At 32.2% G+C, this 14,940-nt stretch overlaps 2 protein-coding genes across 3 annotated transcripts; both read right to left on the minus strand.

Moving 5' to 3' along the window:
* Positions 1-975: 975 nt before the first annotated feature.
* LOC114367794 lies at positions 976-6,257 on the minus strand. Its single transcript, XM_028324993.1, has 3 exons — positions 5,411-6,257; positions 3,717-4,474; positions 976-1,704 (listed from the first exon to the last, which is right to left on the minus strand). Exons 1-3 carry the CDS (start codon positions 5,804-5,806, stop codon positions 1,323-1,325), a joined length of 1,536 nt encoding a protein of 511 aa, XP_028180794.1. The 5' UTR covers positions 5,807-6,257; the 3' UTR covers positions 976-1,322.
* A 5,402-nt stretch (positions 6,258-11,659) lies between these two features.
* On the minus strand, positions 11,660-14,333 carry LOC114367135 (O-fucosyltransferase 23-like). Of its 2 annotated transcripts, XM_028324239.1 has the most exons (3): positions 13,939-14,333; positions 13,373-13,494; positions 11,660-13,268 (listed from the first exon to the last, which is right to left on the minus strand). In XM_028324239.1, the coding sequence occupies exon 3, from the start codon at positions 13,254-13,256 to the stop codon at positions 11,940-11,942; it is 1,317 nt and encodes a 438-aa protein (XP_028180040.1). In that variant the 5' UTR covers positions 13,257-13,268; positions 13,373-13,494; positions 13,939-14,333; the 3' UTR covers positions 11,660-11,939. The 2 variants fall into 2 exon arrangements, with proteins under 2 accessions (XP_028180040.1, XP_028180039.1); XM_028324238.1 differs by having other exon boundaries at positions 11,660-13,494.
* Between the last annotated feature and the right edge of the window lie 607 nt (positions 14,334-14,940).

Consider the following 14,940-nt stretch of genomic DNA (forward strand, 5'->3'; position numbering starts at 1 on the left):
AAAAGAGTTATAAAGTAAACAATGTCACAATTCTTATGCTACTCTCAACACTGAAAAAATGATGTATGCACATGTTTGGTAATATTTAAAGTTTTAAAAAATATTCATTTTTTAAAGATTTATCCAGAAACTGATATAAAAGCCTAGCATCTCTTCAAAATAAGCTGAAACACATGCATTATATCACGTCAATTAATTTTTTCTTAGTATATCTATTGACACTTACGTTCAACTAATGACACAGAAACATTTCTCTTACTCTTATGAGTGTCTCCACAAGTCAATATACTAAAATTTTACCCTTTGTTTTCAAAAAGTAATCATTAATTACATAGAAAACAAAAACAATTGCCATTTGATTTATTCTGATTGATTATGGTTTACATGGCCTAGCTCGACGTAGCAAACACCGAATATTGGACTCTATTATCTATTTTCATCTCTTTCAAACTGCACCAAAGTGCCAAACAATCTCTCTATCAAAGATGCAATCTTTAACCATTTTGAAAAGAAACTAGTATTACTAGCCCAAACTCAAAAAATAAACCTTATGATCTTCATCCTTTGGGCTAGAACTTCAACAATAAGTCAATAAGCACTAATTAAAGCTCCCTTAATCACCAATTAAATAATTTAGGCTTCATGTATGTTTAATGAATAATGACACTAATTTTGGAAAAATAATTAACTTACTTTTTAAAAGCTTTAAAAAATCGAATATTTCTTTAAAATAAGTTAAACCAAACACTTATCTCTTGTTAAGATTCATTGTTGATGAGTCACCTACTGTAGTAAAACAATCTTCAAAGAAACATATCAACCATGATTAAAGTGATAAAAAGAAAGGCTAATTCGATTGGTTAATAATTACATCCTTTTCTCAAGTTATTATATTAGTTGAATAAAACATTGATGATAATGTGAATAAGTAATTCTTTTCAATAACCAGTTGATAGTAAGGAAAAGTGGCGAGTATGGGACCAAAATTAAAAATCCAGAATTCTGTCACCTATCATTGTATTCTTTCCAACCAGTCAACCACAAGTAAATGTTTTCACTCCCAAATTCCTCCCCCCCCCCCCCCCCCCCTTTTTTCTTTTCTTTTTCTTTCCATAAAGAGAATCATCATGAAACAGATTCTTCACCTGAGGTTAAAGATATCCAAACGGGGAACAAACAAGAAATTCCATGATGTAAATGTTGCTACACCTCTTGATGTAAAGTGGACATAGTCACAAACTCTTCCTGCATCCTTTCAAAACTTAGTTGAGATTGAAAGTTGATGAACTTATTAGGTAGTCTATGATCTATCACAGTTTCATTCATTGAATGTAATCCTCATAGTAGTTGTCACTTATCACAGACACAAACCTCTCTAGCCATGGAAGTTGATGTAGATCCTTCATGGGGTCTACATAGGACTCTGTACTGCGAGGAGGAGATTGGTAAGGATTATGGTCACTGAGACTGAAACCCCCAGTTAGGAACCTTTGAATAAGAGCAAGCTGCGATCGTTCTTGGTCCGAGTATGCATCCACAATCATGGAGAGAGAATTGAATGTCTCCCATGCCCATTGTTCTGATTCTTGAAGAGAGTGCGCCACTGAGTCATCAGAGTTATCTTCATCCCAATATGCACACTGGCATGTTTGTTGCCCTTCTCGGTACTCCCCACCACATGAATAGCAAAACTCATGTCCACACCTGAAATGAAGACAAGAGAGTAGAAAACTATTAGAAAAGCTTAAGCTATAACGTAACTTAGATAAACATGTCATCATGCCCTTCCTAGTAAGGCTTTTTTTCTTTTCTTTTTTATTCCTCTAGGAACAGGTGTTTAAATCAATGTGACAGCTCATGTTCTAGTAATGAAATTCAACCAAGACTTAGACTGTTCAACAATCTATCATATCATCATTAACCTAAACCTACAACATATTATAGATCTAACAGCAATGTTGGCAACGCTAACAAATACATCAATAAAAAACTAACGTACTCTGGTGTCCCAAGGCTCCTCACTATGTGAAGGTATAGGAGAGGGTTATTGTTTGGCTGGTTACAGTTTTATTGTTGATCACCAGCCATTCTAACATCTCCAACTACCATCTTTCTTTGAATGAAGAGGACGCGAAAAAAAAGCCCATGGATTTAGGTTAATCATTACAAGCAAACAGGACACCCCACCGTCACAAGGCCAATGGGCTATGTTGAATGCAATGAGCTACACGCTGGCAGAAAAATCAAGACATATATATCCACCGGAAAGCCAAAGAGAGGTCCAACTGATCCACATTTGAGCTCAAAGCCCAATGTTTTCAAGGGTTTCTCCAAAGTTTTCATTTAACAGACATAGAGGTTCGGTCCTACAGGCAAGGATTGACCATAATTTTAGTTATTTCATTCCTCCATTTTGGAATTTGAAATGTCCCTTTATTTATATTGGCATCTCACTACCTCTTATTAAACAGCATTTTAGATGATTGAAAATATTAATTTGATAACGAGAAATCAAGTGCTTAACAGGCATGAATACCAAGTGTTCTATGCTTCACTCTACTTCTTTCATTGCTGCAAGTACTTAACAGGCACAAATACTTAGTATTGGAATATTTTCCCCAATATTGGCCCACATAACTCCAGCATAGGAAGTTTTCAATATCTAACCATACTCTGATGCCTAGATACTTTCAAATCAATTGGTTTCATTTCAGCCAGTCTAAAAATGTTTGGGCTTGGAATCTTATCATATAACCATGATTCAACTTACAGTCCTCAGCCACTTGTCTGCAAGTCCCTTTGCTTAGCACTTTCTGTTTAGTAAGCGTAAAACAAAAAACTTACAACTTTAACACATAGCCCATTACAAACCCACATGTTACTTGTCCTACTCCAATAGAAATTCTAAAAATCAATATAACCCAAATAGCAGATAATCTCAGAACAGAACAATCCCTTCTACAAATTCATGGCAGAACTCAGTTTTGCTGTTCTAAAGCCTTCATTAGGATTTTCCAATTTTGGATCACAAAACTATATCCCAATATATACCATTTTAGCATCCAGTACCTACTAGTTACCTAGAGAAAATCAGTTTGAATCTTCAGCATCAGATCATAAGATTACATTGAATAGATTACAGAGCAATCTGAAACTAATACTGAGGTCTGAATTACACAGACACACATAGATTATTAATATAATTATGTTCAGGCCAAGTTATTCTATTTACTTTATCTCCCCTGAGCTCTGACATTATCTTTTAGTGGGATCATATCACCAGCCAATCTCTCTCTCCTGAGTCTAATATTTTCACTTAGACACTTGTCAGGGACGTTATCTAGTTGAAGGTAACAATAAATTTAAATTTCAAATGATCTAACACTCAACCTGAAATTTAATTAAGGCCTACAGAGTACAGACAATTTCATTTTACCTTTTTAGAGTATAGAAGTTCTTCACACATAATCGTAAAATGAAATGAGAAACCATGAACAAACAAGGAAGAAAACAGCCGAGCAAAAAAAAAAAAAACAAGGAAGAAAACAGAATGCAACAGTTTTAGATAAGCAGATCCCTCCCTCACTTCTTAACATGTAAATTTCTATAATATTTTGTTCCACTTTCTATATAATAGTTTGACTGCATAATAAAATTCATAGTAGACCATGTAATAAAATAAATAGAAAAATAGTCAACACTTTTTGATATCTTACCAGCATGTCATGTGGTAGCAGCCTTGAGTAAGCTCAATCGTTCTACGACACTGCTGACAACGCTTCCACCTTTTATTCTGAGCAAGACGGTGAAAGGTAATGTCAGAAGCATCCCTCTCCTCTGGCAGATTCTGGTATTCTACACAACTCATAGAAGAATGCCAAGGAACCTTACAATCCACACAGATAAACCTCCGACAAACAGGACACTCGATACAAGAGTTGTCAGACTGACTAGATGAACAGTCCCTTGCTGATGAACATTCATGAGGATCAAGGAGAACAGAGCAATTTGGAAATGGACAATAAATTCTATCTGAACAGCCAATATTTGCTTCAGAAAGGGATTTCTCCAGAGATTCAAAGGAGGTGAATGGAAGAAAAGACCTGCACTCAGTTACAGATGTGCAATACTTGCATCCTGGTTGAGGGCATCTTATAGGGACTTGACAAGATTGTACTTTACCATCAGCATAGGCCCTCAAGCAATGTGAACAGAATGTGTGAGAACATTTTAAGGTAATCATAATTGGCACTGGCTTGTCATCACAGCAAATAGAACAGTTCTTAAGCAATCTCTCATCATTTACAGGGAAAGTAACAAGTCCAATAGCTACTTTGGCCAAATGCAGTGGCTGCTCAAGATCACTAGAAGGTATAAGCTTTAAAACAAAATCTTCAAAATTATTGGCAAGTTCAAGAATCCTTTCTCGCAGTGCCGTCAAAAGAGGCATCTCCAATTTTTTCCCAAATGTTATCTGTCAAAATAATCACGTTCAAATGAAAGGATAGTTAAAGTGACCAGGGAAATACCAACAAATACACATTAAAGAACTATTAGAGGTTAGTGGCACATATCAAAGCAATGTCAATAATGTATTTTTAAAACAGAAATTTGAATGTAGGCTATCCGTTGATATTTAAATGGTAAACACAATCCTCCTAGTCCACAAAGCTTCCCCAACTACATTCAAGAAAAAGTCTTACACATGCATGAAAAATAGCAAAGTTATATCAGTTGTCGCCTGTTATAGAAAAAAGCAATTTTCTGTCAAATTGAATCAGTGTGCCTGCTATAAAGCAAACCTCTAACACTTTTATATATACAAACTAAAGAAACAAAAAGAAAAAGAACATCCAAACAAACAAAGATATTGAGATGTAAATAACAGCCATGTTAGGTACATTATGAAAATAGATATTAAGAAATGAAACACCATATGATGTTTGCGCAAACACAGCAATAGCACAAGGCTTGAAGTTTTGTTCTCTTTTATATTTCCACAACAGATATCCTCTTTTGGAAGCAATCCTATTTGAGGCATGGTCATACACTAAATATAGACACCTCTCATAGCGGAGATTCAAACCTTGGTTCATCAAGTTGTGGGGGGCTAGCTAGTAGCTATTTCTGCTAGACTCAACGCCCATTAGCATACACAACAATGCTTATCTCAGTGTCGATCCACAAAAAAAGGAAACATGAACAAAAAAGCATAACATGCCTGAACAATTGGAAAGAAAAGAATATAGCCAATATTTTAACAGACACACTCTAATTAGCTACAAATTTCATATAAGTGATTAATTATAGCTTCAAAGTGCTTGTCTAGGTCTTCATCAATTCATGTAAAGGACATAACCATATCATAATAAAACAAACAAATGTTAACATCCAACACTGAAATGCCAACCTGATCATGCAACAACTCAGAATCAGTGAAAGCAAAAACCCTGCGGATCTTTTTCTGCACAGCTTCCAGCAACCCATCCAAGAGTGCCAAATAGTCAACCACAGACTCCTCCGCATAAAAGTCAAGCTTTTTCTGCACCCTTATAGCAGGTAGACCTGAAGACCTTTCCATGAACACTCCAATCCCTGAAAACCCAGAACTTAAATTTTCGACCCCTGCCATTGACAACCCCTTAAAGAACATTTTCACTGAAAATTCATCAAGCTCATCCTTCAAACCTTTTTCCACAACAGGTTCCTCAGTCTCTTTCCACACTTCCTCATCTTCATCTCCACAACAACTGCAAAACTCATCTTCCTCTTCCTCTCTCCCAACATTAACACCTTGATCCCCCATTTTCCCAACAAAACACCCACAGAACTTCAATTAGCCATTACAACGATTGACAACACCCCAGCATGACCCATCAACGAATCGATCTAAAAAATCAATTTTTGGGGGAAATTACAGAATGTCATAACAAAATAAAATAACCCTTTTGGGGAGGCTGCTAAACCCAAAAGAAATCAAATTAAAAAAAAAAAAAAAGGAGCGAGGTAGGGTATTGACTTTGATCCACGGTAGGTAACTAAACAACGAGAATAAGAGAAGAGAGAGAAAGGAAAAGGGTATCAAGTAGTAGTAAAAGAAAGAAGTGAAACTTCGAAATTCCACACTCCTTATCTGGTTGGAATTTGGTACTATTATTCTTCTTCTTTTGAGCAGTGATTCTCAACCACTGTCTCTGCAACAGAATAAAAACCCTAATAATCTAGAAGACGACAACTTCAGCAGCTTAACAACCCATCTTTACTCAGATAATTTATAATTAATAATTATTAATTAAATTACTAATTTGACAAATTGGCACTTCACCCCCAAACAGATACTGACAATTAATAAAAAAAAAAAGTAACAAACAGAGAGAGCTTCGCCGTTTAAACAGGGATGTAAATTAAAAATTGAATACCGAAGAAATAAAATTTATTACAAATTTATCCATCAAATATATAAACTTAGGGGAGTGTATTGGATTGGGATTGTATTGATTTTGTGGGATTTTAAAAGATTTTTTTTAAAAGACTTTTTACAATCAGAATTCTTAACCCAAGATTTTAATGGATTTCTAACACAGATTTTTAAGATTTCAAAGTACTTTATGGATTTTTAAGATTTTGAAAGATTAATACATTTTAAACAAAAAAATAACAGAAGTTACAAAAGTGAATGAAAAAGATGATAAATAAATTATAATATTTGAATAAAGAAAATAAAAACGATAGAAATTTTAAACCTTTTAATAACAAAGTCATTATTGCCTAAAAAAATAATAACAAAGTGATTCTCACTTCATGTTCGCCTAATTATTAGCATTTCTCCACATATCTGAATCTATATTAGTCCTCCATATATTAGCATCTTCTCGTTCCTACTCTTGTGTTTGAATAATGGGTTCATGATCATTGTCTTCGTAATTTGGTAACACTGAAGATGAAGATGAAGACTCGTCAGTAGGTTCCACTGGAAATTCATCAGAACGACATTCTTTGCGAAGAAAATTATGAAGTGCTGCACATGCCAACACAAGCTCTGCTTGTGTTTTAAATAGAAATGGAGGTGCTGACTTAAAAATTGTGAACCACGATTTAAAAATACCAAATATCCTCTCAATCACATTCCTTAAGGATGCATGCCGAAGATTAAATAATTCCTTTTCATTTTCAGGGTCATTACCGTGACCTGCAAAATCTCTATACATAATACACTAACAAGTGTCTTAAGGGCACATGTTAGCATTTTCCATAAAAATAATACTCATATATCATAAAATCATTTTAAAAAAAAACTATTAACAAAATAACAATAATAATAACACAATAACAATTAAAAAATTATTAACACAATAATAATAATAATAACACGCTGTCAAAAAAATAATAATAACACATTAATAATTAACATTTTAATAATAACACAAGAAAATAATAATAATAATAATGGACGTTGTAAAAAAACAAGTTGAAGAAACAGAAAAAAAAAAAAAGTTTTTTATTTTGATTTGCATATACAGTACTAAAAAAAAAGCAATATGAAATCTTGATGCATATCAATTGACATTCTTTTGATGCATATTCATTGCCTGGACGTTGAAAACAATATGAATACGAAATCTTGAAGCATATACAACACCCTTTTCTTTTGATTTGCGTAATATACATATAGTATGAACAATATTGACTATCGATTGCCATTAAAAAAATAAGTAAAATTGATTGAAAAGTTGTAAGAGAATGAACCTGGTAGTGGTTTGTGTCTTGTTCGGCAGGAGAAGAAAAAGTCCTTGGAAGATTATGAAAAGTCTCAAGGGTTTGGGTGAGATTGTTGGAGGAGTATTTTATGTGTATTTCTAACTAAAAAGTCTCTCAAAATCCATTCCACAAAAGAATCCATCAAAATCTATTTACTTTTGAATACCAAAAGACATTTTAAAAATGGTAAGAAATCTCAATTGAATACCAACAGATTTTGTTGCCATGAAAAAAAAATCTTTATTGTCTTAATTGAATACCACAAAGATTTGTTTATATTTTATAAAAGTCTTGATTGAATACCACAAGACTTTTTAATCATAAAAAAGTCTTTTAAAGTCCTTTGAAATCTTAATCCAATACACCCCCTTAAATTAAGATTATTAACAAAATAATGCATCAATAACACGTTAGAAGTTTCTGATTTTATTATTATAATTATTTATTTCATGAAAAAATATCTTTTTATTAATATCAATTAATTAGATTTATATATTTTGTATTGATAAGTTGTATAATTGAAGGATAAAAAATTATTAAATTTAGGGATCTATTTATTATTAATATTATTTGTTATGTTAAGGTGAATATGAATTTCATAATATTTTTATTCTTATTATTAGGTAGACGAATTCTTTGATATTAATGGATGAAAGTTAATAATGAGTTAGATTTTTTTCACTTTTTATACATTGGATAAATTTTATTCTTTTATCAGTGATGAAATTGGTAGTATAATAAAAATGACTATTTATTTATTTAATTATTTTTGTCAAATAATATTTAAATGATTAAATAATAAATGAATGACTAGTGGCTCATCTGACGTGATCTATGCCTAGCTCACTGGTATTTGTCTTGCTTAATCACAGACGACAGAACCACTGCCTTACCTTCAACTATGTTCGCGGATTCGAATGCATACTAGATTGAATTGGATTTAAGACGAAAATTTGTTCAATTCAATCATTTTTGTTTTATTATTTATTTAATAATCAGTTTAATTTTAAAATTTTATTTGAATTTGATTAAATTCTATCTAAGAGGAAAAAGAATCAAATAACTAGGAAAAATTAGCATGAAATTTAATTTTATACCAAGAATATAAAAAACATAGTGTTAAAAAATATTTTCATGACTATACATTGCTCATATAATTTTTTTCCATTCTCAATCACTTAAAAATTATCATTAATATAACTTTTAAAATAAAAAAATTAACAAATTTATCTTATATAATAAATTGTTACTAATAATATAAATTATTTTATATTATCAATACATAAAATATCTTTAAAAGAATACATATCAATGCTATTTTCTGATTCCTCACATACACAAATATTTGATAATCACATACATATATATATTTGGTAACTATTATAATTAGGATCTTTAGTTGTTCAGTTAAATCTCACCTCATATGATTGATTATAAAATTAATTCTTAATTTAAGATTTAATCATACTTAAAATTGATAATCTTTTTTATGATGTATTATATAATTCTATTTCCTCCCACATGTATAATACTTCATGTCAACTTGCATATAAGCATATTCTTATTAATAAAAAAATATAAGCATATTCTTATGTTAAAAAAAAAACTTGCATATTCTTATGCGTGAAATTCTCTTTTGATGCCAAAAACTTGCGCCAAACTTTCCGTGATGTTTTTTTTTTTTTTTTTTAGATTCTCTAGTGTCTAAATTCCTTTAGAATTGTTCATGTGAAAACAATGATTTGATAGTATGTAAATAATGTTATAATCCGTGTTAATTATGGAAATCCCTTTTCTTTTTCCATCTAAAAATATATACTCCTAAATTAGGAGTATGAAGATATGATATACCAGCCCAATAAATTGACAAATACTCGTAAAATATAATAGATTTCATATAATGTGATATTAGAACTTTTTAGGATTTCTTATTTTAAATTTTTTTAATACAATGTGAGTTTTTTTATTGAAGATAACATGATTTCTCTAAATTAATCATTTGAATACTTGTATTCTCGTAATCTCAAACATCTTTAGAAGATTAAGCAATTCTATAATTTTGTCTCGAAATCTTTGCGAATAAAAACAGGATATCAATAAATAAATAGTATCTATAGGGAATTTTTTTTTTTTTGTATTAAAGGCTACATGGAGTTACCTAAGCCCAGTCTCCCACAAGGTAAGCCCAAATTATGGATCCAATTTGGAATTAACAGTTCTTATGCAGCACGTGTTTTCCCAACTTATCTATATTATCTGTATACAAGTGATATACTAGACATATTATTCTACAATGTGTAACCTTGTATTATTCTACATGCTAGGTTTTATTATTATACCAATTAAATTAATTAATTTATTATCGTTTTTTATAAGGATTTATTATCGTGTTTCTAATAATAGCAATTATTTTTTTTTACTGAATAGAAATTACTTTTATCTCTCGTGTTTTTTTTTATATTTTATTATCCTATAATATTTTTCTTCCTATTATTTCCCCCCTTATCTTCTCTCTTTGTAAAACTCATTAAAATTTTGTATCTTTTCTCATATTCATTTAATAATTGTTAACGGAAACACAGAAACGTCTATATATTCACATTTCTATTAATTTTTCAATTAGGTTCGTAAATTTGTATTTTTTTAATTAAATTTCTGTCGTTAATTTTCTTAACAAAGTTAACAATAAGACCTAATTAAAAAATAAATTCAAATACAGGAACTTAATTGAAAAAAAAAATCTAATTAAGAATTATCAAATAATTTAAGAACTTGTAAATTAATTTAAACCTTTACTTTTTAATACAAGTCTTCCCTATATTTAGGCTTTTAAAAAAAGACCACCTGCATCGAATCAATTCGTCTACGATTTTTCTGAAGCGAATGGGTAAAGTAACCCCATCAAATCTATTGCCAATTCACATGCAAAATGAGATACAATGATCTCTTACCAATTTTTTTCTTCTTTTTAAGTGATTTAGTTGAATTGTTACTAAGAATAAACATTTTGAACCGAAAAGTTAGGTATCACAAATAATTCCGAGGAGACTCCTTTTAGACCTAAAATCCAAAATAATTCCACTACACCACCCTATAACACTATTTTGATTCCCCACCCTAGGTGATAGTGCCCTTTCGAAGTCCCCTCCCTAGTATGTGATGGGTTCCTTTATTATTTACTTTTGGCTAGATGAGGAAAAAGATGGCACTTCCTATAAAGCTTGATTCATACATGATTGTACTAACCTAAAATTTGAAAGTAAAATCATCACTGTTTGTACAAGGGTATGCAAATGCAAAACACCCCGCTGCAATGCTGCACCAATAAAATCATGAAAATGGATTTGGTAATCACCAAATTTAAGCATTCATCCAATCAACAAATGGGAAAATTTTGAATGAAGATTAACAGTGTGTTTAGATTAGTTTTATGGTAAGAAATAATCAATTAATTTTTATGGTAAAGTTAAAGCAACAAATAATTATTTATACATTTTTCACAGGAATCACTATAATTTTATGGGATGGAATTGAATAATTGATTTTTGTGTTATTCAAACACACAAATGACACAAATTCTAATACATGTTTTAAGTCTGATATGTCAAATAAAATCTAAGCCTTTTGAAAAAAGAAATTTCGGGGAATTCACATGTAAAAACTTGATGTATAAAATCATTTCTAAAGATGGAATTTTCCACTGCAGCATTCTTAAGAATCCTAATATTATGGAAGTGAAATTCATATGTAAAAGAAAATAAAAGAGGGTTCACTTAATAATAACTAAAGAACTTTGTGTTCTCTCAAGTATACAACAAAAATAGACACACCTTTTGCAACTCTCTCACACGTGAACCCAATCAAACAACCAGAACACCACCCAAACTATAAACACAAAATGTAAACATAATCCAAAACTTACCCTTTCGGAGGGACTTTTGTTTTTTAACAACCAGACAAACAGTGCCTACACCTGAGAAAATTGTTTCAAAATAAAGGGTTAAATTTACATAAGGAGCAAACTGTACCTTAGTGTAAACACATAATCCATTGCTGTATTCTCTACATCAAAACTCTTGTTTTTAAAGTGTGCCAAGCAAACAAAGAAGTGAAACATGTCGGGACAAGAAAAAGGGTCTCTTCATCTTCTCTAAAAGTTTACTTAGTTAAATAAGACATTATCAACAAGAGATATGATTGGTGCCATAGCTGATTGCTTGAAGACTTGATTCTGACATATTTGTAACCCATCTCATTGGACCATTTGATTCTCCTGGTATATTGTAAGCATAAGAAGGCCATCTTACATTTTCTCCACACATGTTGGTGACACTCATTCTGATCATCTTCTGTGTTCTTTCAAGAACTATAAGACTTGAAAATGTGGAGAAACTGTTCCCCACAAAGATATCAGCTTTTAAACATACTTCATAGTCAATTGCAGACTGAATTAAATAGGGATACTTCTTATAAATTCCAACAACACCAAGTTTCTTCTTCTCAAAAGGAAGAAACCCTTCTTCCCAACCATCCAGTATGGAAGAATTGTTCAGGAGTTTATCAGCAACAGCAAGATAAACAACAACTGGAGTCTTCAAACCAGCAATGTTCCTAACTCTTTCCACTATCGCTTTCTTGCCACTGCAGATTCGATTCGTGTTCAATCTCCGCTCTAAGTTTTTACAGTGAATCATCCAGTCGATTTCTATCCTCATGTGGACAGCAACAAATGGAAGAGGCTGAAATGAAGATCCATCAGAGGTGATAATACTGCTCTTCACTTCCACTGCTTCAGTGTTACCTGTTACCTCTCTTCCGACGGCTCGAATCCTAGACACAACCCTGTCTGCTTCCTTAGCAATCTCCTCTGTCAAATCCAAGCACTCAAAAATCCTTGCATAGTCCTTCACAGGCCAATGATCATGCCACAAGAAAGGGTTCTTCCCTATGATCCGAATTATCTCGTAGTCATCAAAAGAGCCCTCACTATGCTCCTTCAATTGTGACAAATCTCTCTCCACTGTCCACCTCCTGCCACTTCCCTTCTCCATTTCTAGCACTTCTGTTCTATTCAAGACATCTGAATAGCGCCCCAACCGGACAAAACCACGGCAAAGGGCATTAAACTTCTCAAATTGGAATACCTTGTCAAAGGAAATGGGTTGCAAGAGGTCAATTTCTTTGTAAAACAGTGAGGCACTAAGGCTTGGCATCAACAATGTTCTATTCAGCAATCTGGCAGTAAGGCAAGCCCTTGCAAATGCAATCTTCTGGTTGTTTAATCCCCACACGAGCTGAGGAACCACCAAGAACTTATCTTGTCGAATCCCAAAGTCGAAATTCAACAACGGAGCGCGGAGATATACAAGGTTGCCCCATTCGATCCCACCAAAGCCAGGGAAGGATGCAAACAACAGTGCTCTAAGGATCAAAACAGTAACAAGCAAAACCATACATTTGCTAGTTATTGAATGCAATGCGCCAGCCAACACTTCCATGTATCATTCACTCTACCATGCAAATTAAAGCATCATCAAGTTTTTTTGCTCTAGTTCAAGAACTCAGATTACAGCATCACTTACAAAGGATCATCACAAGTGTTGAAAAACCATACCAACAAATTTGAAGGTCAAGATCCAATTTTGAAGGACCCCACAATCTGACTAGACTGATACAAAAAGGAATAACGAGAAAAGTAACAAATTTCCAACAGGATTCTCCTCCAACGATGAATATCTACACAAGAAGAAAAAAAGAAAAACCACAAGAATCAGCTATGAAATTGTAATGTTAAAAGAAAATGAATATTCTAATTTACGGCGATACGTTCAAAGTTTCATAACTTTTATGCCATTTCAATTGCATTAAAAGATAAAAAAAGAAGAACAGGGAAAACAGACACCAAAACAAACGAGAAAGAAGAACACGCCAAAAACAAATGACACACATGTGAATCTTGGTGGCAAACACCATCATTGCATGTTCCTATCACAACCCAGAAATCCGAAAAAGCCAAAGAAACACGAAACACATCGATAAGAACGTGTCCTATCACCCATGAAATGAAACCGACGATAATAATAAAAAAAAAATAAGAAAAGAAAAATAACTTTTTAATGAGGATTTTGTTTAGGCATTGTTATTAAGGCCAAAACAGCGTCTGCATGTTGATTTTCTCACCTTTGGAAAAACTTTGAGTCACTGATGGAATGGAACGACCGTGTTTTAGAGTTGTGGGGTGAAGAAGAAAGCAACAGAGAGAATAAACAAACTGGGGTGTGATGAAAGGTGGAAAAGGAACCAACTTGAACCAAAGAAGAGTGGTTGGTTATGAAAGAAGATGGAAATGAAGAAGGAAAAGGAAGGGAGAATGGTGAATGGAGTGTTGTTGGGAAGAGAGAAGTTGAACATAAAAAGATGGTAAAAAGGAAAAGGCAGAATAAGATGAAGGTGAAGCAAGAGGACGAGTGAGATTTAATGTTTCAGAGGGAATGCCTCTGGTGTGTAACAGAGCCAAAAACCAAGGCCAAGTTTGAGTTTGTTCGGAAAGGCTCTCTAACCACATCATTTTTTTTTTCCTTTTTCCATGTGCAAATAATAGTGTCTGTGATTAAAATTAAAAGGGGATTTTTTTTTTCAAAGGCTAAAATATTTCAAAAATCAGAATTTTTTTTATTTGTGTGTTTGGGTTTTGATTCATAAGTTCAGTCGTTTGTGATTTTTTTAATGATTTTGCTTGTTGCATGTTTGTTTCTATTTTGCTTTTTTCTTTATTGGAAAATCTCAAGCTTTTTTTTTTTTGTGATTTTATCTCCCTAGACAATCTATAGCACGCACCTTAAAATGATTAGAAAAAGTTTTAAATCAATATTTTAACAGGTGATTATCATATTAAACAAATAATTTAGGTAATAAGTTATGTGGTTGTCTAATGATGTTATTGACAGAAGGTATAAAAACATGAATAGTTGAGATAATAAAATAGGTTAAAAAATTGTTAAGAAACTAAAAGTAAATTTTTATGAAAAGATGAGATTAAAAATATAGTTTATTCTCTTCTGAATTTCCCTCCTTTACTTTTAGCTAAAAATACTACTAGGGCCATAACAAAAGGAAGATGATAGTATCGACAAGCAGTTTAGATGTGTGAACATGAGACTAGAAAAGGTTGGGTAGTGAATA

Source organism: Glycine soja, chromosome 9, assembly GCF_004193775.1.
Source record: "Glycine soja cultivar W05 chromosome 9, ASM419377v2, whole genome shotgun sequence".
In the NCBI taxonomy this organism is placed as follows: Eukaryota; Viridiplantae; Streptophyta; class Magnoliopsida; order Fabales; family Fabaceae; genus Glycine; species Glycine soja.